The 26,349-nt window shown below is 54.4% G+C and overlaps 2 protein-coding genes across 15 annotated transcripts in view; one reads left to right on the plus strand and one right to left on the minus strand.

The window, feature by feature from the left end:
• The window catches only part of NCOR2 (nuclear receptor corepressor 2), a 238,664-nt gene extending 213,075 nt beyond the window's left edge, over positions 1-25,589 (plus strand). For 8 of the 14 annotated variants that reach the window (XM_027652394.1, XM_027652399.1, XM_027652398.1 and 5 more), the window contains 20 exons: positions 1,415-1,565; positions 5,106-5,258; positions 5,638-5,724; positions 6,166-6,443; positions 7,660-8,023; positions 9,565-9,792; positions 9,907-10,152; positions 10,295-10,444; positions 10,873-11,013; positions 11,117-11,279; positions 11,806-12,239; positions 14,608-14,751; positions 14,916-15,049; positions 15,374-15,567; positions 17,144-17,290; positions 17,579-17,724; positions 18,924-18,977; positions 20,976-21,203; positions 22,902-23,081; positions 23,205-23,380. In XM_027652394.1, coding sequence (XP_027508195.1) covers positions 1,415-1,565; positions 5,106-5,258; positions 5,638-5,724; positions 6,166-6,443; positions 7,660-8,023; positions 9,565-9,792; positions 9,907-10,152; positions 10,295-10,444; positions 10,873-11,013; positions 11,117-11,279; positions 11,806-12,239; positions 14,608-14,751; positions 14,916-15,049; positions 15,374-15,567; positions 17,144-17,290; positions 17,579-17,724; positions 18,924-18,977; positions 20,976-21,203; positions 22,902-23,081; positions 23,205-23,380 — 3,798 coding nt within the window. Of the gene's footprint in view, positions 1-1,414; positions 1,566-5,105; positions 5,259-5,637; positions 5,725-6,165; positions 6,444-7,659; positions 8,024-9,564; positions 9,793-9,906; positions 10,153-10,294; positions 10,445-10,872; positions 11,014-11,116; positions 11,280-11,805; positions 12,240-14,607; positions 14,752-14,915; positions 15,050-15,373; positions 15,568-17,143; positions 17,291-17,578; positions 17,725-18,923; positions 18,978-20,975; positions 21,204-22,901; positions 23,082-23,204 lie in introns of all 14 variants that reach the window. The other 6 variants (XM_027652403.1, XM_027652408.1, XM_027652409.1 and 3 more) reach the window with 3 other exon arrangements.
• The window catches only part of LOC113951434 (refilin-A-like), a 29,318-nt gene continuing 27,605 nt past the window's right edge, over positions 24,637-26,349 (minus strand). The window contains exon 4 of the mRNA XM_027652410.1: positions 24,637-24,731. The gene's annotated coding sequence lies outside the window, so the exon portion shown is untranslated. The remainder of the gene's footprint in view (positions 24,732-26,349) is intronic.

Here is a 26,349-nt window from a genome sequence, read left to right on the forward strand (position 1 = left end):
CAGCTAATAGATTCCTTTGTTTGGCTTGGTATTAAGGTACCAAGCCCATACCCAGGGCATTGCCTGCCTCTCCTGCTGGCTCAGCAGCCTGCATCGCTCTGCTCCCATTATGGGGAGAAGGAGCCCCCTGTTCCGGCAGCAGCTCCCAGTACCAGAGCTGATATTTGATCTCAGATTAGTCATCCAGTTCACAGGAGGCAGATCTTGCATATATACTCTCTGCTCTGAAGCCATCTGTCATCACTTGCTTTCACATCCCCTCGGAGCATCCGCAGGAGGGAGGTGACTTACCTGGGGCTGGGAGGGCCATTCCCGGGTGGACCGTGAGGGTGAATGACCGGAGCACTGAACCTGCATGCTACCACATCCCGGCAACTGCAGCAGGGTTTTGGGGACTCTGAGGGTTTGGCACAGAGCAGGGGCATCCCCAATCAGGGAGTGGGGAAATAGCCTGCATGGCACAACCTGCAACCACTAGCAAAGCTGCCTGCGGCATCATATCCCCTGAGGCATGCATCAGTCCTGGGGATTGCAGGAGTTAAATGATCAGAGTAGGCAGGTGTCAGTCAAGAGCTTCACTCTGACAGCATTGCTGTGCCTTTCCAGAGATGGGGAGGGGAACCATCAGCCCATGGTGGCTGTTCCCAGTTGGCACCGACAGGTTACAATGGCAGAGGGGTGTTAATCACCAGCGACTCTTAGAGGACATCCGGTTCTGTGTGTTTTGAAGGGGATTCCGGGGGCAGGTGGCTGTGAGCTATGTCTGTGTGTGCCTGGGGGAAGGAGAGGTTTTTTTCACACCAGTTTGTGTGAGAAGCCCAATGCTATTCCTGTTGGAGAGCTAAGGCAGCCTTCGCTCCCCGACCTGCTCCGGGACCGATTTCGTTGCTGCCATCTCGCCCGGGCGCGCTGCCAGCCGCCAGCTCCCGCACACAGGCAGCTCGCTGAAGGTCATGCTGCTGCCAGCAGATCTGCCTGGGTGGGCAGGACTTCTCCGTGGCTCCTGTGCCAGGTTGGGGAAATAGGCCGAAGGGGAAAAGCTAACACTCGAGCAGTCCCTGCTGTCACCAAGGTGTCACCAGGAGGGCAACCAAACCCTGGGAGGAGAAGCAAGCCAGGTAGCTTACTCTGAAACACGCAGGGTGAGAGAGTTGCTGTTCTGGAGGTCTGTGCTTGTCCTCATCCCCCGCCTCTTCCCAGCAGCCTCGCACAGATCACGTACCTTTTTACCGCTCCTCGTTATCATCCTCATCAATAATTAAGCTGCGAGTCCCTCGCTGTTGGCTGCGCCAGGAAGCGGAGGCCGGGTGCGCTCCCTCCGCTCAGCCTCCCGTGGGGAACAGCCTGTCCCTGCGCGCGCGCTTGCTTAATTGCTTGTGACACTGTTAAATATGGATCTTGGTGGCTTTCCAAGGGCACCCCGGCAGAAGTGCTGTACAAAGGAACCATTACCAGGATAATCGGAGAAGACAGCCCCAGCAGAGCAGAGAAGGCAAGGGAGGATGCCGTGCCCAAAGGACATGTCATCTATGAAGGGAAGAAAGGCCACGTGCTGTCCTACGAGGGTAAGTCCTAACTCTCTGCCTTTTTAGGGCAGGTGCTGGGGGTTTGTGTCACCCTGGCTGGGAGTTGGGAGCCATTTGAGGAAAGGCTGACAAAGTGCAATGGGCCAGCCTCCTGTCTTGCTTCCAGCGTCAATTCTCTCCCTTCCCACCCTGCTGCTCTCTGTCCCTCTCTCCTGTGTGGTTACCTTGCCTTAGAGACAGATTGCTGGCAGGCAGGATTGCAATGGTTTTGGTTGGTTTTGGAAGCAGGGGAGAGGAGAGAACCAGATGGGAAGGTATTGCCTTCATCCCAAGCACCCTGTGCAGGAGGGGGACTGATCAAAAGCATCACGAGAGGATCCCCAAACTCTTGGGCCAAGGCAAACTCAAGAACCTGCAAGGTGGAGGCAAATCAAGTAGTTTGGTATGAAGGTTTATTTGGACATCAGATTCTCACTTGCAGTGTCTTGGGCACTGTGTAGCTTTTCCAACATGGGGCTGCCTTGCAAGGAATCCTCCTGGGTCCAGCAGCACTGTGCCTCAGTATCTAGTGAGTTTTGTTAGAGCTGTTGAGGGGCGTGAAGCCATTCCTGCATCCCACAAGGAGTCTGTCTGGGGATGTGTTGGCCCTTTGCCTCACCCCCTGGCACAGTAAGGCGCTTCCTCAGTAAATGCCGGCGGTGCCTCGCTGTGTTAGTGGTACCAGCAGGTGGTCACCAGCTGCTCCTGCCTCCTCTGCGCCTGCTCAGCCCAGTGCAGCACTGGCCATCAGAGCTGCTCTCTGCATCCTGGTGTTTCCCGTTGGAGATAGCCAGATGTTCCTCTGCAGTGAGGCTGGAAGCAACCCCTTAGTTCTCACCTTTCCCTGTGTGCTGGGTCAGGCATCTCTTGTTGTGGAGCCAGGCTCCTCCTACCCCACAGCTGGGCTCAGGAAGAGCTGAGTTAGACTCTGCAGCCCCGCATCCTCCTGGGGTAAAATACTGGCATGTGCTCTGGTGTGCATGGGGACAGCCATCCTCATGTGTCACCTCTCTTCTCAGTTGAGTTTGGGAGATGGCTAAGAAGCAGATTCCAACCTCAGCCACCTCAGCAGGTGTCTCTGGCCAGCTGTGTGCTGCCTGAACCCCCTGCCTCCCTGGGGCAGAGCATCCCTCCCTGGGGCCCTGCAGTCAGTCCTGCAGGCAGAGTGTGTCCTGAAGAAGTCCCTTTCCTCTTGCCCACAAGTGCTGGCAGCTGGTTTCATCACGGTTGGTTGTTTCATCCAGGGCCAGAGGCAGAGGGTTCAGGTCAGGCCATGGGGGACAACTCACAAGCTCCAGCTGATGTTACCTCTGTGCATGCCCTGGGACCGCAGGACCTTTCAGGACAGGGCTTTGTGCCATGCCTCTCGCCTGCCACGTGGAAACTGGCTCATCCCATGCCTCCCCATATCCACTGTCAACTCTAGCCCAGATAAGAAGTGTCACTGTGGAGCACTGGGTGCCCTTTGGGACAGTTGGCAGGACTTGGACCGGGGAGGACACAGGAAGCATTTCAGGACTTGTTTGTGCAAGAAGCTATTTTAATCTTCTCTGCCCGGGCTGGGGGTCGAACGAGGCTGATCTCAGAAATGGTGCCATCAGGAAGAGATGGGGAGGGCTCCTGGCAGGGAGGGCTGCCCATGCCCAAATCTGGGATCCTGCTTCAGGCAGTGAAGGAGAGCTGCAGACCAAACTCTTCCCCGCTGTTCATGTCAGCCCAAGTCTCCTTGGCTGCAGCCTGTGCCTGTCACCTCTCATGCTACCCCCCATGAACACAGATGAGGAATTAATTCCTTCCTTTCCCCAGCAGCCTTTTACATGCTTGAAAGCGTTTATCACATCCCAAGTGATCCCGTGTGCTGCTGCAGCCTTGCCAGCCCTGCCTCTCTCTTTCCCCCCCCCGTACAGCCTGGCAAGGCTGTGCAACCAGGAGCAGAAGAGTTAAAAAAAAATTAAATAAGAAAACTGAAACTGTTCGTGATTATGAATTTTGGCAAGCAGGAAAAAAATTGCAAATTCTTTAGTGTCATGAGGGTGCTTAAAATAAAAGAGCTGTAATGAGACGAGATCCTGTAGCATGTGTGAGCTGAATTGTGCTAGATTGGTTATTCTCATCCTGCATATGATTGCTGATGGCTGCTGAAGGCGAGGGACGTGGGTTTGGAGTGGTTTTCTTTCTGTTTAGTCTCTCTTCTCTCTCACGCCCTCCCCCTGCTTCCCGGTGGTACAAAGGGTGCCTGGGAGCACGTCCCCTCCTGCAGAAGGGCTGGTGGCAACAGATGTGCCTTGATGACAGGGTGCGGGCACATCGCCCGCGTCTGCCACACGGTGCTTGGCTGATTCTGAATGTCACCCCCGGATTTCTCCTGTCGAATGGAGCTGAAGCGAAGGCTCAGGCATGGACCCCCTTGTTTCCCCACACACAGCCCCAAACACTTCGTGGATTGAGTGGGTGCTGATTGTGGAAACCAACAGTGGGTGTGAAGTTGTAATAATCCCATTTTATTAATTACTGGTTTTGCTGAGGAGGAGTTTTGTTCCTGATTGTCCACAATGGAGTGAATGTTTTTAACTTCTCCGTTTTCTCTAATTGTACAATCACCTTCTCTACCTACAAAGAGAAGGGTCAGGGCACTGGAGATCGTTGGCAGGGGTGGCCTGGCCAGGGACAATGGGCAGAGGCATTTGTCTCTCCAAGCTGACATCCCATTCGGAGCTCATTACATAAACACGAGGCATTCAGCTGGATCAGAAGCTGCTGAATTCACAGCTCACCGCACATGATGGGTGCCCATCGCCTGGGGTGGGTGGGATGCTGGCTGGCATGGGCAGGACTGTGCTTGTGACGGGGCTGTAGCTCAGGACAGATGTCCACTGTTTGTTTGCAGGGAACCTGCTCCAGGTTCAGATGAGGGGGTAATAAGTGGTCTCTCCTCACAGTAGCACTTGCTCCATCAGTCTCACATGGGACTTTCCACCGTCTCTCCCAGTTCTTATGTGTGCTCACCACTGTGTCACAGTAATCATTCTCAGCTTTGCCTCTCTGCAATTTTCCCTGATTTTCTCACCCAGGGAGTGTCTCGGCAAATGTTAAGGCTGGCCAAGATCCCAAACAGTAGGTGTCTAGCAAAAATCAAAACAAACAGGGGAAAAAAACCAAAACTCCCCAGACCCAGAGGGCCAAGTCCAGGGGAACCGCAGCTGGTCCTGCCTATGCCGCACTGGCTCCGGGCTGTCCCACTGCCTGCGTGATGGCCCCACTGGAAAAGGAAGGAGGGAGCGGGACATGTCAGGGTGGATGCTCCTACCCAAGCTGGAGGCACAGAGCTGGAGTCTGAGGCAGGCAGGGAGGGGAGAAAACACCAGCTGAATTTCCTGGAAGCCAATCCCATGCAATATTTCTGGCACTGTGGAGCGGTGGCTGATGCTGGGGTGGGATCTGACCTCTCAGCAATGCACGCAAACAGCAGTAAACACCCTCCCTTGGCCCATGGTGACTTTCCATGCTCATGGTGGTGCCTCTTGATGTTCCTTTCACCAGGTGGAGTTGCTGCTTCTCAGTGTCCCAAAGAAGACAGCAGGAGCTCGGGAGCTTCCCATGAGACCACAGGAACTAAGCGGACCTATGATATGATGGAGGGGAGGATCAGCCGGGGCTTATCAGCCCGTGATACCTTATCTGCCAGCATTGAAGGTGGGTCTGGGTGAAACCTTTCACTTGTGTTTTGTTAGTGACCTGTGGAAACCCCATCTTGTCTCTTGTCTACATGATGTACCTTCTTGTGCCAGTGTTTTAGCAGTGGTTAGCTGGTATCCTGCAGCGCATCCCAACAGTATCTAACCAGCATGGGAAGACAAGGGACACAGACTGGTCCATTTCCCTTTGGTTTCTGTCCTGGCAGACCAGTTTCAGGAATAGGTTAAAAAAAGCACATTTTAAAATAAAAAGAGAAATAAGTAATTTAGAAATTATGTTTTTTCTTGTCCCTGGAATCCCTGGTAACACTGTCGTGTATTCATTGTAAATTAACTCCTGTGTCACAACCCAACTTTCCCTCTTGGATCTGTTCTAGGTCTCATGGGTCGAGCGATCCCTCCAGACCGACACAGTCCCCATAACCTGAAGGAGCAGCATCACATGAGGGGCTCGATTACACAAGGTAAAACCTGCAAGCAGAAGGGCATGGACAGAGGTAACGTGGGGAAGCATCTCCATGGATGGCCCCTTGTTCTTTTTGTCGGGGTAGGACAGGAGGAAACAAGGATGGACACATCAAGGTCCAGCTGCAAGTTTTTGCAGCCCCCTGCCATGTGCTCAGAGAGATTTTTAGTCTTGTTTCCACCAACCTAAATTCTGCCCAAGTCAGGGACAAAATTGTCAGTGATTCACATGGAACAGATTGAAATCAGTGTGAAATGGGTCCAGAAAGTGGTGGTAGATGTTGAGGTGGTCCAGCTGCTCTGTGTGCTTAGTTGGGTACTAGTCCCTGAGTTACATGTGTTAGAGACCCCCTTGAAGTGAGCATCTGCATGGGGAGTGGGAGTCCAGTGTCTGGCTGGGGAATCTCCCTCTGCATCCATCATGTGCTTGGGGGTTGCAGGAATACCTCGGTCCTATGTGGAGGCCCATGAGGACTACCTCAGAAGAGAAGCCAAACAGCTCAAGAGGGAAAACACTCCACCGAGGGACTTATCTGATGCCTACAAGGTCAGATCTCACGAGGGCCTTACTCCTCTGAAAATGAAATCAGCCCATGAAGACTTGGTAGCCACGGTGAAAGAAGCAGGAAGATCAATCCATGAGATTCCCCGTGAGGAGCTGAGGCGGACACCGGACATCTCTCTGACGAGACCTCTGAAGGAAGGTTCCATCACGCAGGTGAGTGTGGGATGAACAGCAGATGTGATCAGCCCTACTCGGGCTGCTGACTTTGCACAGATCCTGAGGACTGTTCCCAAGGTAAAAGGAGAGCAGAGACAGCTTTGGGGTGCATCGCTGGTCAGACTCAAGGCTCTGCTTCGGTACAGGTTGTCCTGCCCCATCTTTGACAGGATCCTTTTGTAGTGGGTTGACCCTGGCCAGATACCAGATACCCACTAAAGCTGCTCTCTCACCCTCTCTCTGCAACTGGACAGAGGAGAGAGAAAAAAAACAGCTAAGAATTCATGAGTAGAGATAAGAGCTGGGAGAGGTCAGTGACTGATTACCTTCACGGGCAAAACAAGACTCAAAGCTCCCATGTTCTCACTCCACTCTTCCCTGGCTGGAATTCTTCTGCGAAACAATCTTTTGTTCTTAAATATGTTATCACAGAGGCATTACTATTATTTCTAGTTGGCTCAGCTTTGGCCAGTGGCAGGAAGTCCGTCCTGGAGCCAGCTGGCATTGGCTCCACAGAACAGGGGAAGCTTCTAGCAGCTTCTAACAGAAGCCACCCCTGTATTCCCCCCCCACTACCAAAAATCCAGCCACAGAAACCCACTGCACTTTCCAATCCAAGCCATCCGATGATCCTTCCTAGTGGATTAACACAAAACCCAGGGAACCCCCTTTGCACATTAAGAAAACAATGCTCCAGCTACATGTGTAAATGGAAAGGGGCACATTTACCTCTCTTTCAAGGCCAAAGTCAACTCCGTGCCCTTGGCAGTTGTAACTCGGGGTGCAAATAAACTTGGTCTCCTCCCTTTATGGGCAAGTGGCAACCCAGCAGGGCCAGTAGTTAGAATGAAACTATCTCCTGTTGGGCTCCAAATATTTGCAGGGTTCCCATGGCACCTTGTAGTCCTACCCCATTTCACTGTGTGTGTAGGAGAGAGGCGTGATGGGCACAGCCAGCCTTCAGCAGTGACTCATCATCATCTTGTTGTAGCACAACAAGACATGCAAGATGGGCACTCCACCCTGCCCCGTGCCGTGCCGAGTGGTTCTGTGCTCTGCCGATGGCTGTTGCTGTTTGCCCAAGGAAGCTTTATTGATGTATTGACCCACTGAATGAGGACTCAGGAGTCTCCTTGAAACTCGGTGGGATGCGATCGCTGCATCCCCTTCTGCTCTATGCCCCTTTGATGTCTCCTCTGCCTCCTGTCCCCAGGGTACCCCACTGAAGTATGACAGCAGCTCTTCCTCCTCAAGTACCAAAAAGCATGATGTGCGGTCCATCATCGGCAGTCCCGGCAGGACTTTTCACTCTGTGCACTCACTGGACGTCATCCAAGACCCGAGGAATCTGGAGAGAGCTTATGAAGAGAGCCTGAAAAACAGGCCAAGCCCAGTGACAAACTCGGGTGGCTCCATTGCCAGAGGGGCTCCTGTGATTGTACCGGAGCCAAGCAAGGCCCACCAAAGTGCCCTTGGCTATGAGGACCACCAGGCAGGGCACAGCACTGCCTTCAGCAGTCACTTGCACAGAGGGTCTCCGGTCTCCACACGGGAGTCCACGCCACGGCAGCACGAAGGTACTTGGCAAACCTTTTATTTGATGCTCCAGTTCGTAGCAGCCGAGCAGGGGAGGTGCACGGGAGGCGGCTGCTGACCCCACCTGCCCGAGCTGTTCCCAGCAGGTCCCCATTGAACCCGTTCTTCCCTGCACCTAAAACTGACTCACACCACTGGGGTGGCTGCCAGGCACAGCTGGGGCTCAACACCCTTCCTGGAGGTGCTCACGTGGTTGAAGTGAGGGCACCTCACCTGGACCAGGGTAACCAAAGGGAGACTTGGGCTGTGGCTGGTGAAGCCTTTGGTATTTCAAAAGTGTCTTCCCTGTCCCAGCATTGGCCCACAGCACTGTTTTCCACAGGTGGGCAGGAAAGCAGTGCTTGGGGCACTGGCTGGGAGATCTTCACACTTCTCACCAGCCTGATATGTGTTTGCCCATCTCATCCATCTCTTGGGCACCTGAGTGCCTCACCTCCAGGAACATCTAATCCCTTCTGAGTCAGTGGGTCCAGGCAGTGGGATTGTCTTTATGCTCTGACATCTCCCCTGCCCATCTGTGTGCCTGGCATCGGTCATCTCCTGCTCCCAGAGTCAGACCTGGGCTCCCCAGGAGGAGGCACATGTCTGGGCTGGGCTCAGTGTTCTGGTAAGACACATTCAGATCCAGAGCACAAACAACTCTCTTACTTCATGGCACATTTGTGGGCAGGATCAGTGCAGAAGCCAGTCCCTAAGACACCTTGCCCAAACAAGCCTGCTGGCTATGGGTAACTGCTTCAGAGCCTTTTGCATCTCCCACCCGCAAATCCATGTCCTAATCCAAGAGTCTTGTGATGTGGGAGTGTGCAACACAAGACATCACAGTCTGCCAAAAACTGAGTCTGGGATGTGCCTCCCCAGCCAGCAGGAATACCCAGGCAGCATTTGGTGTGCAGTCTGGTGCAAGGGGCTTGGTCACACTGCTTGGGGTGACTGTGCCAGCCACTGTCCCCATCCTGTGCGCTTGGACACAGGAGCTGGTGACACTTGTCTCAGGTTGGATGAGAAGTGCCCCCAGTGCCCAGCTCAGGTTGGGAGAGCCAGGAGAAGTCCCTAACATGATCCAACCTCCCCTCTGTGTGCTGGGAAAGAGGTTTTGGCTCCAGGGAATGACAAGTACTCAAAACACACTGAACTATATTTCGTCATCCTTGCCAGGAGTTTCAGGGTCCCCATCTCTGCCCAGCAGCCATGACCTCTGTGCCGAGGAGCGCAAGGAGGGCTCCACCACCGGCTGCTTGTGCAGGCCAGGATGAATGCACAGACCGCTCAGCATGGATGTGCTGGGGTAGAGGGGTGGTTTGGGAAAAGCCTCTCTTCCAAGGGCAACTGGGACTTGGCCTGCCTTGATCTTGGTGGTGTAACAGGGCATGGCAGTGCAGGGAGCAGGGAGGGGAAAGGTCCCTTGAGTTCAGGGTAGCTACGAGTGTCCCTGGAGGACACGCTTGGCCACAGGCATCCCTCAGGGACATGACTGGCCACGGCACTCAGTCTCTGACTCACTTCCTTCTGCTTACTGCAGGGAGCATCACTGCTGGGAAGCCGGTGTCCCAGGACAGAAAGATCACCCCCACATCGAGAGAGCTCACCAACTCCAAGTCTCCGCACGCCCCTGTGCCTGACCACCACCACCCCATTTCCCCGTACGAGCACCTGCTCCGCGGTGTGAGCGGGGTCGACCTGTACCGTGGACACATCCCGCTGCCTTTCGACCCCGCCGCCATCCCCAGGGGAATCCAACTGGAAGCAGGTACCTTTGTTGTGGGCACAGTCTGTCTGGGATTGTTTTTTTTCCTTGCTATGCTCTGAAAGCCAGAGGTCTCTGGGGAAAGCCACATCACATCTGCATCCCTTTCTTTCCCAGCTGCTGCTTACTACTTACCGAGGCATCTGGCTCCGAGCCCCACGTACCCCCACCTGTACCCCCCGTACCTCATCCGGGGCTACCCGGACACGGCGGCCATGGAGAACCGACAGACCATCATCAACGACTACATCACGTCCCAGCAGATGCACCACAACGCCGCGGCCACAGCCATGGCGCAGCGGGCGGACATGCTGCGCGGCCTGTCACCCCGGGAGCCCTCCCTCGCCCTCAACTATGCAGCAGGTGCTCTTGGCACGGCACTGTCCAGGGGCTTGGGGGCAGTTTGGGAGGAGGAGGCTCAGTCAGGCCGGCACTGACAGCTCCAGCATGACCAAGATGCCGCAGCTCGGCATTGTCCTGACGGTCCTCTCACTTCTCTTTCCAGGCATCATCGACCTGTCCCAAGTGCCACACCTGCCTGTCCTCGTGCCCCCTACCCCTGGCACCTCTGCCCCAACCATGGACCGCATCACCTACATCCCTGGGCCCCCCCAGACCTTTGGCAGTCGGCACAGCAGCTCCCCACTCTCCCCAGGTAACACTACAGGTTGCTTTTCCCAGGGGAAAATGGTTGAGCAGGACACTCTTAATCAATCCAGGGCCATGGGCTCAGCATTCCAGGGCAGATGGGGAGACCCCAAATTAATTCTCATTCAGTGACGAGTCCACTGACTCCCTCCCTGCTTGCTGGGGGCTTCCCTGCTTTTCCCCCTTCTTCCCCAGAGTGGCAACTGGCAAACAGCTCTGTGGAAGGTCATACCCCAGAGGTGGCGCCAGGACAGCTATTCCATGATTTGTCTGGGCTTTGTCACACTGGTTGCCCTCGTCTGTCCTGCTCCAGGTGACCTTGGATGGAGCTGTTCCTTATCTGCTCTGCAGACACAGTGATGTGAAGAGCAGGCATCATTCCCGGGGGAATTGCTGTGTCTGCAGCCATCTCACTGCCTTTCGGTTGGGTTTCAGGAGGCCCCACGCACATAACCAAACAGTCGGGATCGTCGGTGTCCGAACGGGAACGGGAGCGGGAACGGGAGCGGGAGAGGGAGCGTGAAAAATCCATCCTAGCATCCACCACGGTGGAGCATGCACCCATCTGGAGACCAGGTAGGCCAGGCAAGAGTCCACACCTTAGGGCCCTTGCTGGGTGGAGGTAGGTGGGGCTATGGGATGAAGGGCTAAAGAAGCCATTCCTTGTGTTGTCCTCCAGGTACAGAGCAGTCCAGCAGCCGTTCGTCCTCCCACTCTCACAGCCACCAGCAGTCTCCCGTCTCACCCCGCACCCACGAGACCATCCAGCAGCGCCCCAGCGTGCTCCACAACACGAGCATGAAGATCATCTCCTCGGAGACCCCCACCCCATCCGTCCTGCGGTACGTCCCCCTGCCACGGCTCCTGTCACTGTGCCGCTGTGGCAATTAATTATAACGAGCCATGGGGATGGAGAGAGGGCTGTTTTGGCCTTCAGTCTCAGTGGGAACAGAAGTGGGGCTTCCAGGGAAGTTGTGATGGGGAGAGGCAGGTTTTGGTGCCCAATTCCTTTGCTTTCTTTAGTGACTTTTCCTGCTGCCAGGAAAGAAACCAGGAGCGTGCCTGTGCCCAAATACAGGTATTGCTCCTCTTGCTGAAAGTTGCCTGGTGGTGGAGTTATGAAGGTCTCTGTGACCTGTCCATGGATTTTATGCTCTCCAGTCATCCAGGCTCAGTAACTCTGTGGCCAGTTACTATGGTGGAGGCTCCATCCAAGCCCTCCTCGCTGGCCTCAGCACAGGCCAACTCTACACTCGGGAGCCGCGGAAAAAGCTTGGCCAGGCAAGGCTGGACACTGAGGCTCTGGTAACAGCATTCCTTTTCTCATGTGCTTCTCTCATCTTGGCCTTGTCTCCGTTTTCCTTCCAGAACCTCCTCCACCACTACCACATCACCGATCCGCTCCACCGCCTTCCCCTCGGCCTCTACCCTGCGCTCCTCCCTCAGCGCGGCCGACGGCTACGCAGCCCCGCTGGACCCGGCCATCCTGCAGAAAGAGGCCTCGAGGGTGCGGGAAGCCAAGACAGAACGAGCCCAGACTGACAACAACGTCTACACCTCAAAGCTGCCCAGTGGGGCCAACCTCGAACAGTCGCCTTCGCCCATTAAAGCCATGGAGTCGAGACCTTTGCCCGCCTCCGGACCTGGTTCTTCTCATCACTATGGCAGAGGACAGGGGAAAAGCCAGCAGCACCATCACCCTCTGGACCAGCAGCACGCAGCCTCAGGCTCCGAGCAGCACAGTAGAGAAAAGAGTCAAAGTAAACGCTTTTCCATGCAGGAGCAGGAGCTCCGAGCACTCGGTAAGACCACCACGACAGCAGCCAACTTCATAGGTGTGATTGTCATGCGCCAAATGTCTGGCGATACGGGGCAGCGAGAAAGAGGCTCGCTGAGTAACAACTCCACTAGTGATGGTAAGAAGTTGGAGGGGAGAGGTGAGAGAGCTGTGGCCTGACACCCATTATGTTTCATTATTTCTTATTTTTAGTTGCACATTTTGGCTATTGGCTTCATCAGCTCCCTGAGCATGCTTGTCCCTCTGCTTCCCAGTTGTTGTGTTATTCCAGACTTTTTTATTTTTGTGTGTTTTAAGGATCTTCCTTCTTCCACCATCTTTTAGTTTTTCCCATTGCCAAGTCCTGTTTTGCAAACATCGTGCAGTTCCTGGTATTGCTTTTTACGGACAATAGCCATTTGCTAATTTTGATTTCCCCATCCTTAGAAATTCCCAGGCAGTCTGTAAGAGACAGTTGTGGGTAATAAATCAAACGAGCGAAGTGGAGAACTGGGACTGTGAGTGTGAGAGGGCTGCTGGCCCTCAGACACATCTTACTGCTAATGAGCTGCAGGATCTCAGAGGGCTTTGTGGGTCTCAGTGTGGATGGGGTCCCCTTGCTTGGGGTGACCTCACTAAGGGTCCTGGTGCTGGATGCTGCCCAGTGTGGGCGTCATGGATGTGGCTGTCCTGGGATCATTCAGCCCACCCGTGCTCAGCAGCCATTTCCAGAGCAGACCACAAGAACCACCTAATAGGAATCTTGTGTAGGACACAAAAGTGCTGGATTAGTTATTCCAAAAGAAAGTGCAGGAAGGGGGCTGGGTCATTCTTGATGGGACCAGCCTTCACCCAGAGCATGCATCCATGCTCCTATCAGCATGCAAAAGCAACAGACAGCCTGTGGGGATTTGGTGGGACCTTGTCTTCAAGTTGCAGCATCTGCTTTGACCATCAGCACTGGGAGTTGCTGCCCCACTCCCCTTCCTGTAACTCAAGGGTGGAGTGGGCACTGTGCTGTAGCCAGGCAGAAGAGCTGCTCTCACTGGCACATCCTGACCCACGCAGCCCACTGCTTGGTCACATCTGGTCCCTGCCTCTTATGGCAGTACATTCCAGGACCAAGGATGTGGCTCTGGCTAAGCTCTCCTCCACCTTCTTCCCTGGCACCAGTGTTTCCTCCAGTTGCATGTTGTGCTGTGGAGATGACATCTCTTCTATGGCCATGACCTTACAGAAAGGAGCTGGCATTCCTCAGGACCTAACTGTTGGCTAGGGATCTTTCTAGAGCAGGATACTCCAGCTTGGGGGGATCCAAAGTGTGGTCATGTGGGTGCTGGCACATATGGGGTGATGGGGGATGGTGCATCCCTGTTCCTGGTGCAGGGAGGTTCTCTATGGACTCCTCTCCCTCCCCGTGCCTCAGGTAGGGGCAGGGTCAGTGTGTCTGTGCCTGGGCACCAGGGACCCTCCAGCAGTGCTGTGGATCCTCTGCCAGATGTGCCTGCTGTGGGCGGTCTCTAGGAATGGAGCATTAGGAGGGTAAAGGTCTGTGAAGGCAAAAGTTGTGTTAACAAACGTGCTTGGCTCGTGAGAGGCAGCGTTTGCCTCCTCCAGGGCCCCTCCACCCTCCACCCCTGCTCTGCAGAAGCATAACCCACTGTGCCTCAGTTTCCACTCCCTGTTGAAAGGTGATGGTGGTTCCTCATTCCAGCTCTGCCTGTTTTGATGCAGCTTGAGTCTCTGCAGAGGTGGACTTGGTAGACTTGTCAGTGTTAGGGTAATGGTTGGACTCAATGAGCTTAGAGGTCCTTTCTAACCTTCATTAATGATTCTATGAGTCTATGAAAGGCCTTAAAAGGCAGAGAATGGTCAAATTTTGCCCCTGCGGTGTGTGCATCCACTGTCTCTGGAGCAAGATCTGGAGTCTCCAGGGCCTCACATCCAGTTTTCAAGTCCCTGGTCTTGGCCATGCTGGGCTTGGGGCTTTTCTTTGTAAAGCACTTGGAGACCTCTTGTGCAGCCACCTCCACTCCTGCTGAGCATCTCAGTCCCTCTGGGCATAGAGGAGGTTTTAGGGGGTGGGGAATGGGAGGGAACAAATTGGGAACCCACAGGGGATGAATTTGGTCTCTGACACTCAGGTGTCACCATAAGCTGCTGAGTGTCCAGCTGTGCTTGAACAAGATACCACCTCTTCACTGCAGCCATGACCACAGCTGGACGTCAGAGGTGGCTCCTGGGGTCCCTGCAGCATGACCTGCCAGGTCTACCCTAATCTCTTTTTCCCCCCTTTGCTGAACATGTGACTCTACCCACAAGCAATAGTGCCACAGCACCAGGGAAAAGCCAAGCGAGCTTCTGGTTTTAACTGTGTTCTCCCCTTTCCCCAGGTTTTCACGGAGGCTACAGCCCTGAGCGGATGGAAGCAGTGAGTCCCGTGAGCTCACCCAGCCTGTCCCATGAGAAAGGGGCCAAGCTGCTACAGGATGCAGAGAAGGGGCACGGGGAGCATGACCTGAGGCAGAAACAGCAAGGTGAGGACAGGGAATGGCAGTGCCATCTGGTGCAGGAGAGCCTGAGCTGGCATGGGGGTCTTCTTCATCCAGATCTTGCTTGCTGTGTCCCAGTGCTGCAATGGCATTCAAGGAAGGGGTCACAGACATCCTCTCATGCCTGTTGTCTTCTTTGTGCCCCCCAGGCTCGCTGAAGGGCTCGGCTCCCGAAGCCGCCCACCTGCAGCACCTTCGGCAGCCCGACGGCCCCCAGTGCCAGCCCCTGCAGAGCACCAAGGGCATGAACCAGCGGGTGGTCACGCTGGCCCAGCACATCAGTGTAACTAACCTCATTTTCTTCCTTCACCTTCCTGCTGGGGCTCCGGGGAGGAGGGACGAGCCAAATGAAACGTGTCTGGTGGGGATGGGCTGGGAGTGATGCTGGACACCTCAACACCTCTGTTTGGGGGCTGGAGAGCAGGGGGTATCAGGAGTGTTCAGTCTGGGTGTTTGGGTCGCCAAGGAGCCCATCATGACAGGAGGCAGATGTTGCATCCACAGGGACAAACCAGCCTGTTTCCCTCCTCCTTGCCCTCTTAGTTGGGCCCAGCAGAGCAAAGGTAGAAACCAGTTCTATTTCTGACTCGGGGGGTTTCTTCCTTAGGAGGTCATCACGCAGGACTACACGCGCCACCACCCGCAGCAGCTCAACTCGCACATCCAGGCGCCGGTGTACTCCTTTCCCGGGGCGGCCTGCCCGGTGCTGGACCTGCGCCGCACCCCCAGCGAGGCCTACCTGCAGCAGCCGGAGCACACGGCGGCCTCACGCATCTCCCCACAGAACGAAGGTGGAAAAAGGTGAGCTCAGAGAGTCCCACCCGAGCTGGCACAGGGCAACTTGTGCCAGTCTCAGTTCAGGTGGACCCGGGCTGCGCAGGGCGAAGAGCTGGGCAGGTGGCCTGGTAAGGGGGTGCCCTGGGCAGGCTGGCATTTGGCATTGCTGAATTTATGCTCCCAGGCTTGGTGCTGTGTGAATTCCCTGCTTACACAGCCCAGAGTGTAAAACTGCTTTCTGAGCTGGGCCTCTTTTCTCTGTGCTGGTGCCTCTTGCCATACCTGTTGTCCTCAAAGTGCTCTTTAGACCCCCATAACGTCCATGCATGATCCCCTTCATGATCTAGCAGATGTCAAAGGATAGTTTAGGTGGAAAGGAGCTCTTGAGCAGGTTACCCTGGGTCATGGCCAGTTGGGTTCTGAATATCTCCACTGATGGAGACTTCAACACCTCTCTGGCCACCCTGTCCCAGCATTGGAGCACCCTCACAGGAAAAATGCGTTTCCTTATGTTGGGATGGAATTTCTTGTGTTTTGTTTGTGCCTCTCGTCTCTTGTCTTGTCACTGTTCTCAGTCCCTGACCACATGGTTCTCAGTCCCTGACCAGATGGTTTTAAAAAACCCAAAGCAGCGTGTTTTCTATGGTTCAAAGTTAATGGTATCTTTATCTTTCTCAGTGAATTAGAAGTTTGTTAGACACAAGTGCCTTGACAACTGTAACTGTCCATTTCAGGCACCACCTGTACTTGTTTTAAAGTCAATTTCAAACCCCTGTGCAGCTACAAGGCAGGTCTGAATCCTGTTGTCTGGAATTAAAAAATGGGTCTGTCCTCCCACCCAAACAGCCACAGAGACCCAGATGCATCCAGGAATGAGTGGTGCCTCCAGACTGGTGGTTCCTTGTCAGTAAATGGGATTATTCTTCCCAGCTCTGCCTGGTCCTAGAGTTGGCTTTATAACATGAAAGGAGAGAGCCCAGCCCTGACCACCCAGTGATGAAAAAAACAGGAAAAAAAAGAGAAACCACAGAAAGAATAAAGATGTAAATTCCCAGAACTTGCTGTGAGAAATTCCTCGCAGACTCGAGCCTGGCTGTCTCCCAGGCTCTGGCCACAGGCAGGCATCGGGGGCCAGTGTTGATGCTTTCTGAGCTGCCCCAGCTCCAGACCCCCTCCTGCAGCCAGCCCGTGTGGCCCTAACAAGGCGGATGAGGGGTGGTGGGTGCTGTCTCCACAGATATGATGGAGGATCAAAATCCATGTCCCCAAAGGGTTAATGTCACAGCCCTCTGCCAGCCAGGGACACTCCTGAGCTGTCAGGTCGCAGGACTGGTCCCTCATCCCTACTGGGCAGTTGTGTTTGGGGTGGCTCAGCTGTCCAGCTGCCGGGGAATCGGGGCCATGGTTTGGCTCAGCCTGGCTCTGCATGCCCAGGCTGGGCTCTCCCTCTGGCCTGTGTTAGGAGGCACCAGGAGTCCACAGGATGTGAAAGGTTTGGCTGTTTTCCCTGATGTAGGAAAACAGTTCTGGCCGTTTTACCTCTCAACCCCAAGCTGCTGTGCAGGGATAGAGCCAATGGCATGTTCCTGTTGCTCCGCAGGTCCCCGGAGCAGGGCAAAGCCGCGGCCGGCGGGGCTGACAGCTGTATCGAGCCGGTGTCTCCACCAGACGGCGTGGGAGAAGCGGAACACGCCAAGAGCGCCCCTTACCCCGTCCTGTTCCGCGAGGGAGAGCCCATGGACCAGAGGTACCGCCCAGGAGCAGGCGCTGGAAGCAGCTGAGGATGGGGATGCCCCCACACGTGCCCTGGCTCAGGCTCCTTTCCTTGCTGGCAGAAGCAGTGTCCCATCTCAGGGTGCTGCCTGCTCGTAGGGGCTTTTCAACACAGTTGGGATAGGGAGAGAGGTTGGAGATCCTGAGTATCACAGGAGTGCCCAGGCTGACTCTGAGCAGTTACACCAAGGGCAGAGGTTCTCTAGGTAGGACTTTGTGCACTGGACGTTGCAGAGGTTTCCAGTGGTCTTTTGCTTTGCAGGATGGGGTCCAAGTCCCCAGGAAACAACACTCAGCCTCCAGCTTTCTTCAGCAAGCTGACTGAGAGCAACTCTGCCATGGTGAAGTCCAAGAAACAGGAAATCATCAAGAAACTCAGCACGACCAACAAAAACGAGACAGAGTACAGTAAGGACCAGTGGGGAGAACAAATGGAGGGCACTGGTGGGGAAAAACCTCAAGGACACAGGAAGCAAAGAAAATTTGGGAATGGGTGCTGCTGTGTTAAGGGCTGAGAGCTCCCAGCCTGCTCCATCTGCACTTAAGAGTTGGACTCCAGGAAGGCACTGGGGTCTTCCCACCTGTGTTTTCATGCTCTGGGGCTGTCAATCCCACCCACACCAGATAAACTAAGTAGGAAGGAAATAATAAGCTGAGCATGGAGGAGACTTAAAGAGACTTAATTGATATTTTAATGAATGGCCAGCCAAGCTGAATCCTTCCTCCTTAGGATGCATCTCCCCCCAACATTACTTTAAGCCCTACATCAATATTGGTGCAGCTCTGTAAAACTAACCAGGCTGGCTTAGATTAGAAATTCAGCCCGTTCATTCATTAACTGCTAATAGAGTAGATAGGATCATAATTTAATTTAGCCCAGCATTATACAGTCGATACTAATTCAATTTGAATCCATCTTACAACAGCTGCATCGGATAAGAGGGACCGAGCTGTCTCGTCTCCTGGATGATGTTACCATGAGCCAACAGTATTGTTATGCCCCTTTGGGGACATGTGGCTGAACCCTGTGACCTTCCACACTTTTCCTTATCAAGGGAAAATATATAGAAATAGGATACACCTCTTATTTGATGAGAATTTCCGTTATTCTAAGGAAAATGATATCCAAGTCAAACAGCTCAGCTAAGAGGGAAAATATTGATTTAACATTTCTTCTCCTCCTCCTCGCCCTCCCCTCTGCCCAGACCTGCTCCCTGGATAGGGGGCGTTCAGCCTTTGGAAATCTCATAGGCAGGAGAGAGAGTTTGGCTTCACGGAGCTTGTAATCCCAAGGGCAGGAGGGAGAAAAGGAGGGAGGCCAGCACTGAGCACAAAGACATTGTCCTGGCTTTCTGGGCTCTGCTTTTCTGCTCTTTCCACCTGACAAAGGTACCCGCTGTGGATCTCCCAGAGATACTGGGAGTTGTTCCTGGTCCCAGCCAGCACCCACAGACCCACCCCAGTGCCTGGGGGAGGTGGGCTGCTGTCAGGCTGGGTGCTGTGACAGGAACGTGGGAATCTTGTCATGGGTGGCACAGCAGGTCCTCCCTGCCACCAGCCTGCACATGCTGCTCTCCATACTGAAGAGCTTCTTTGTTTTTCTCCAGATGTTGGGCAGCCTGGGACAGAGATTTTCAACATGCCAGCGATTACAGGAGCAGGTAAATCCCCCACATACCCATACCTCATTCCCCACAGGGCTTACAGGCATGGAGAGCAGGAGGTTTGGTAGATTTAAGCATCTCTTTTTCTCCTTGCCCCATAAGACCAAGTGTAACAGTTGCTGAGAGGCAGAAAACTCAGGACACACCATAACTCTACTGTTGGGTTGAAAACAGGGCAGTGTAATTCCTCAGAAAACCTGGCAGAATTTGAGGAGAGGTTAAAAGTCAAGCCATCTGATGCCAACAGAGGGTTAAACCATAGCAAGGTAGACTTCACAGCAGGAGAGAGCACCTTGCTCTCGGTGGGACCTTCTGGTCAGCCATGGGTGGGTGGGAGGGCAGCAGCGAAGGGGAACATGAGGGTGGGGAGCAGGGTCTGTGCTCTGCAGGATGGGCACGAGGCAGGAACCAGTTGCAAAAGCAAACTGGGATGAGAGCAGCACCCTGTGCTGGGCAAACTGGCAATGGCTGAGGACCAAAAGGGGACATGGCTGGGACTTGGAGGGGGGCTCAGGAACATGACCAGCCCAATGGGTAATGACAGTGGGAACGCTGTTGTGCTGTTACTGCCTGCAACATGTCCAGGTGGGCTCTCAAATGAATCCTCATTGAGGAATACTAATTGGTACTTAATTCATTAAGGATTAATGCTCTTCTACAGCAGGAATGCCTTCGGGTTGTTAGTTTTAAGTAGGAGAAAGCAGCCTTCCCACAGCCAAGGGCAGGAGGTGCTGTAGGCAGGGGCTTGGTGAAGCAGGAGGGTCAGTGGTGTAAGACTGCTCACCAGTGGGAATGTGTTTGGGAGAAGGAGCCGGCTGACATCATCTTCTGGGATGAGCAGGTACAGCCAGGTGGGACCTGAGGGTCCCTGGCAGCCAAAATTTGGGGGTCAGTTCTGGCCAGAGGGGAGCAGGAGAGACCCTGCCCATGTGCAGAGAGACAAATGTCCAAACCAGGTTTACAGGAACCTGGGATCCATCCCTTTCTGAGCAGAAGGGTGGCAATCCCGAAAGGAACACCTCAGGACGGGGCGAGCTGGGGTGCCTGGCAGTTTCATGTCTGTATTTTGCCCTTGCTTGTTCCCTGTAACCGCCACCCCGGGAATGATGGTGGCGTGGCTGAGCCTCGGTCCCTGTGCGGTGCTGCTCCATAACTGCATGGCTTGAGACTCACACCCACGCGGACACACCACTGCGCCTCTGCATCCTGTCCCGTAGCCGCGGCTCAGCCCGGGGGCCTCTGGCCCACGTGGGCACCTGGCCTGGAGGGGGAAGGGAGGGCTGGGGCAGTGGGCAGGGGGCTTGCAAAGAGCGCGAGGACGGACAAAAGGGCGCTCCCCTCTCCCCACATCACCCAACCCCACACAGGCAGCTCCATGGGCTGCGTGCTCTCCTCCGGGAGCTGCCTGCATTTGCCACCTCTGATGCCAGGGCCAAATCCAGGCCCTTCTTTCTGATCAAGTGTTTTTATGGGGTACTCACCCTTTTTCTCCATGACTTCCTTTATGGGAAACTGTCCCAGCCTCCATATTCTTGGTGCACCGACTTTTGCTGTGTGTGCATATGGATCCCACATCCAGGTGACACTCTTCCTGTCCCCATGCCTCCCATGTTGGGAGCGCAGCCCCTGTTTCTTGCAGCTGCTCTCTGGGGATCAGCAACAAATCCTTACTCCCCCATTCTCCCAGGTCCTGGCCCCAGGGAACCCTCCCAAAACCCATATATCCCAGAGTGAGTCCCATCCGTCCCACTGCCAGCCCCTGCTGAGCCCCGGGGCGGGATGGAGCGGGAGGAGGAGGAGGAGGACGGGTGCATCGCAGCGCTTTAAAGAACAAGATGACAAAGTTTGTTGCTTTGCGAGAATGTGCTGACTGTTTGTTTCTTCCCTTCTCCCTTGTCTCCTTTCTCCCCCTTTCCCCATCCCCCCCATCTTTCTTCTCATTTGGCTCCCCCCCATCTCCCGTCCCCTCTCTCCTCCCTCTCCCGTATCTCCCAGGGCTAATCAGTTGTAGGAGCCAGTCGGTCCAAGAGAATTCCAGTACCAACATGGGGTTGGAGGCAATAATTAGGAAAGCCCTAATGGGTAAATATGACGAGCAGTGGGAAGAGCGCTCACCTCTCAGTGCCAATGCTTTTAACTCTCTGAATGCCAGTGCAAGCCTGCCCGCTGCTATGCCCATAACTCCTGCTGATGGACGAAACGAGGACGTGCGCTCCTTGCCAGGTCTGCAGCCCTCTCCACCTTCGCTCTCTCTGTGTTATTAATTCTCAGCCTTTATATTTCCCCTTTGACGGGTGGATTTATTCCTCCCCTTCCCCATTTTTTGTTCATTTTGGTTTTCTTTTCTCCCCACCCTCCCCCAGCTTTGAGCTTTGTGAATCTGCTGATTAATCCTGGTCTTGTTTGATGTTAATTTAATAGTCTCCGAAGGTGCTGTTGCTTTCTCTAAACCACTGACTTGCTCCTTTCCCCGTTTGTTGGTTTTTAATATCTCCTTTTCCTATATTTTTTTTTACACAATGGAAAGGTTTATGGGGCAAAAGCCCCCACCCAAAAATCAAAGCCATAAACCTTAATAGCCACCCCCAACTATTTGTAAACCCTGGGTGGGACCCACTGCTCCCAAAGTAGAGGAAGGAGCTGAGAAGGACTAGAGTTGGGGACACAGGGCAGGGTGGCATTTCTCTCCCCACCCCGGGCTTTGGGGTGTCAGGGCAGAATCCAGCCTGGCACGGGGGGTTTGATGGGATCTGGGAGCACCTGGAGCAGGAGGGAGATTTTTAGGGGGGCTAAAAGTGATAGATGGGAGATGAGATGATAAAGAGTGCGGGGTTGGGAGTGAGCTGTCCTGTGGGCCCTGGTGGGGGGCTTGTAAAGCCCACTGGGCCCCATGGTGGGGTCTGCTCAGCTTCAGGGGGACTTGAGCAGAGCTGGGAGGGTTGTTGAGCAGATCCTCAGTTAGGGAAGAGAGGGAGGAGGGGGGTCAGGGATGGATTCAGCTGATCCAAGGGAGTATTTGTCCCCTGCACACTTCCTAAGGGTAGAGTGCCTCATGCAAGGCCCTTGTACAGAGCACGGTACCAGTGCTAGGGATCACCCTCAGCAATCCAGGGACAGAGTCCCCAACTCAGGAGCAGTGTCCTGGGCACACATGTGCACCTTCCTCCAGGTCAGCTCACACCAGGCGCTCTAAAGCTTGTTGCAGAAAAGCTTTTCTGGCTCCTGCATGAAACCAGCAGCTTATTCCAGCCATGTTTCCCCATGCCCGGCAGAGGCTACCTGGCCAGGCGAGGTGGGATGCAGAGCCCATCTATCCCTCCCCTTTGGGGAGCTCCCCCTGGTTTATCCAGGCTCTGCCCTGGCAGAGGCCCATTTGGCTTTAAACCTTTTAAAAGCTGGCTAAACAGCCCCAGGGATTGTGCTGTAAGGACGGATCAAAGACCATCCTAGCCATGTAGACCATGGGAATGAAGAATGTGTCTGGGGCTCCAGCACCCATGTAGCTCCTGGAGGGTCCCTGCCAACTGCCTGTGGACATGGAGCAGCACATGCAGCTCCATCCTATGACCCATTTTTGTGGGCTGAGCCGTGAGCTGGCTCAGGAGCAGACCCTGCAGAGAAATAGCTTGGCCGAAGCCACGTGGCTGCTCCTGCCCCACGTCCCTCCACAGGACAGCTGGTGGCATCAACCCACAGGGCAGAGCAGCCCAGGAGGGGAGAGAGACCTCCTCTGTCTGCTGTGCCTGGCTGCCCCATTGCCCTTCCCCCATGGTGCCATTGGCCCGGGGTGAGCTTTTCTCCTGCCACAAGCCATTTTTGCAAGCTCCTAAAAAGGGAAGCGCTGGGAACCTGCACCCCCTCCCTGACCCCCTGAATCCTGTCACGATGAGCTGGGTGATGAGCGGGTGCTTCTCTTCGCAGGAGGAGGAGGGAAGCCAAAGATCGCTGCCAGGCCCAACAGCCGCAAGGCCAAGTCCCCGGCGCCGGGTCTGTCCTCGGGCGAGCGGCCGCCCTCGGTCTCCTCGGTGCACTCGGAGGGGGACTGCAACCGCAGGACACCCCTCACCAACCGCGTCTGGGAGGACAGGCCGTCGTCCGCAGGTAGGGCTCGGGGGATGGGTCCCCAGAGTGGCTGTGCCACCCTCGCAGGGGTAGGGGGGGCCTGCAGGGGGATGCGGGAACAGCCACCCCCCACCACTGACTCTGCTTCCTCCTCTCGTGCAGGTTCGACGCCGTTCCCCTACAACCCGCTCACCATGCGGCTCCCCAGCGGGGTGGTGACGGCAGCCCCCACCGCCCCACTGCCGCAGGGGACCCCCAGCAGCCAGCACCATGCCTGGGACGAGGAGCCCAAGCCCCTGCTCTGCTCCCAGTACGAAACCCTTTCGGACAGTGAATGAGAGGAGCCAGGGGCAGGGAGACGGCGACCAAACCCAGGGTGTGGGGAGCAAGCGGGACGCCCCGGGCGAGTGCCCACCGCCCCGGCCCCGCCGGCTCTCACGAGCGAAGATGTAGGAGCAGAGCTATTTCGTTTTTCCCTTTTCCTTTATTTTTTCCCTTCCTCCCCAACCAGCCAATTTGGAGGGGGGGGGGTATTTTTTTTTTCATTATTATTATTATTTTTGTTTGTTTGTTTGTTTGGGTTATTTTTTTTCTTTCTCCACATCTGGGAATTTCTGCATCCTCTTTGGTCGGATAAAGAAAAGAAAAGAAAAAAGCCTTAACGAGACAAAACCCAAGGAACCCATCTTCGATCTTGGCAGCCGTGCTGGGTGGTGACCCCCACGCTCGAGAGGGACTGGGAGCTGCCACGTGCCTGTCCCGGGGCCGCGCGTGCTCGGACGCTCTGCTGGCGCTTTCCCGCGGAGTCGGGCGAGGGGCTGTGGCATTGCTCCCAAGGAGTCGAGCAAGGGGCCGCGGGATGCTCCTGCGGAGTTGTGCGACGGGCTGTGGGATGCTCCCCCACATCCCGGCCATGGGGATGTGCCACAGAAATGCAAAACCTGGAGCGGGTTTAAAGAAAAGACAAACGGTTTAAGAAGCGAAATGGGACGGAACACCCTGGGTTGGTTCCCCAGCTGATCCGAGGGCTGGTGGCCTGTCATTCCCATGTCACAAGACGTATCAGCCCCGCAGCGACACACTTTGAATGTGGCTGGGATGAGCGGGCAGGGGAGGGAGTGAAGAGCTGTTTCTTAAAAAAAACCCACAAAAAATCCTGGTCCCTTCGGTGGAAGTGATCCTGGGTAACTCGGAGCGGGCAGGGACGTCCCGGGGCTGGCTCATGTGCTGCCCACCGAGGGGCTCGGTTGCTTTAAGTGCATTGTTTTCTGAATGGTGAGAAAAGGCAATTGTAAATTGTATTGGTCTACAGGGTATATTTTTGATACCTTCAGTGAATTATGTCAATATTTTACGCAAGGAAGGACTTAAACAAAACACAGTATTACATGCTGTAAAAGAGGTTCTGTTCTTACATGCAGGCTTTGATGCGTTTGTCCATTGTATGGAAGGGTTTAAAAAAAAAAAAAAGGTAACAATGATCCATCAAAGTTATCTGGCAGTCAGGAGAATGTATGTACTTAGTTTAAAAAAAAAAAAAAAACCAAACAAAATCTTGCCATGGTTGCAGGGCCCCCCGTTACACACACCTTTGCTGGTTGTAGACGTTGATTCTCCAGAGCCCTCCGAGCTGGCTGAGGCAGGGGCAGAGCGGGCATGAGACCGGCGTGGCAGGGAGTTCACAGGAAACTTTAAAAAAAAAAAAAAAAGACAAAAAGGAAAAAAAAGGAAAAAAAAAGTTTTTATTGTATTTTTGTGATACACACGAATGCTCTACTTTACATTATTTTTTTCATTCCATGATGTTGGCTCATATCTGCAGTTACATGGTTAAAGAACAAAATATTAGACTTTTTTTTCATTCACTTCTGCTTTCTCGCTCTGGGGGGGGGGAAACAAATGGCAAAAAAAAAAAAAAAGAAATAAAATGTATTAAATGCTTTGCATTCTATGCGCTAGAGGAGCCCCAGCCCAGCCCGTCTGGGTGGGCGGCAGCCCCCGCGTCCCACGCGCGGGCCCAGCGGCACAGCCGGAGCCGTCACCTTCCCCACGGATCTTTCTTTTCCCCCTGCAACGTTCCCAGGTTGATTCTGATTTCAAAGCAAGAGAATGATGGTGTTTGTTGTTTGTTTGGGGGTTGGGTTTTTTTGTTGTTGTTGTTGTTGTTGGGGGTTTTTTTTGGTTTTTTTTTTTTTACAATGTACAGGTTTTTAATGTTCATCAATGTTTGTGTCTTTTCTGTTGTGCTTTTTTTTTTTTTTTTTTTTTTTTTTAAAAAAAAAAAAAATCCGAGACAATGCACAAGCGATGTGGAAGTCTTTCCGTTCCCAGGTTATTGCTGCTGGTGTCTCCGTGGCTCTGAGCTGTACAAACTCACAGAGCTGATGTCTGGGCATAACGCTGTTAAAATGTTGCAGATTTTGCTGGGAAAAAAAAGAATTATCCAAATCCAACCCATCTTCAAAGCTGCCTCCTTAACTGATTCGGAAAAAATAGAGAAAAAAACCCCAACCACAACGAAGAATAAAGTTCCCACTTGGCACAGTAGCAATACTGTGTGCTGCTTGATGTCTCCAGATGTCCAGGAAGGCGCCAGGTGCCGGTGGAAGGTGTCTGCAGAGCTGACGATGCCGGGTGCCCATGGATAGCAGCTGCAGGGCTGGCGGTGCCGGGTGCTGGTGGAAGGTGGCTGCAGAGCTGGCAACTCCACCAAGTGGCATTGCAGACCCTGCCAGCATCCCAGCGAGGGTTGAGACATGGCAAGAAGGCGAGAGAAGGGGGACAGAGCTGCTGCCTTTGGGGCAGAGGCACTGAGCCACGGCTTTGCCATGGCTGGTCTCGCCAGTGGTGCTGCAGCATGCTGGGGATGGAGGTGCTGGGGTGGCATTTGGGTCCCTCACCATGTGGGCACCCCATGCCAACCCTGCAGCCACGTGTCGTGGCATCAGGAAGGGCCACGGGCTCCAGCCAGGAGCTGCAGAGCCACCTTCTCACCACCCCAGCTGGAGCAGGACTGGGTTGCCCTCCCTGTTAGTCCCAGGCAGCATTCAGCATGGCTGGCACCTGAAGCCATGGGATGGAGAGTTTAAGAGCCAGTCCCACTTGTCAGTGCCAACCCCATAAAGGTGTTTCTCTCTGTCTCTCCACTGTGTTTTCCCTGTGTGCAAGGTGAGGGGCTAGGGCTGGCCAGGAACCCCAAAGCCCCAAAGCACACCGGTGCCCAGGGTGTGCTGTGAGTGTGGCAGAGAAGTTTTCAGGTATTTGTGGGGTTGTTTCAGTGCTGCTGGATGGATGGTTGGGCAGATGT

The sequence above is a fragment of the Corapipo altera genome, unplaced genomic scaffold (assembly GCF_003945725.1).
Source record: "Corapipo altera isolate COAL_440 unplaced genomic scaffold, ASM394572v1 67, whole genome shotgun sequence".
NCBI classification, from domain to species: domain Eukaryota; kingdom Metazoa; phylum Chordata; class Aves; order Passeriformes; family Pipridae; genus Corapipo; species Corapipo altera.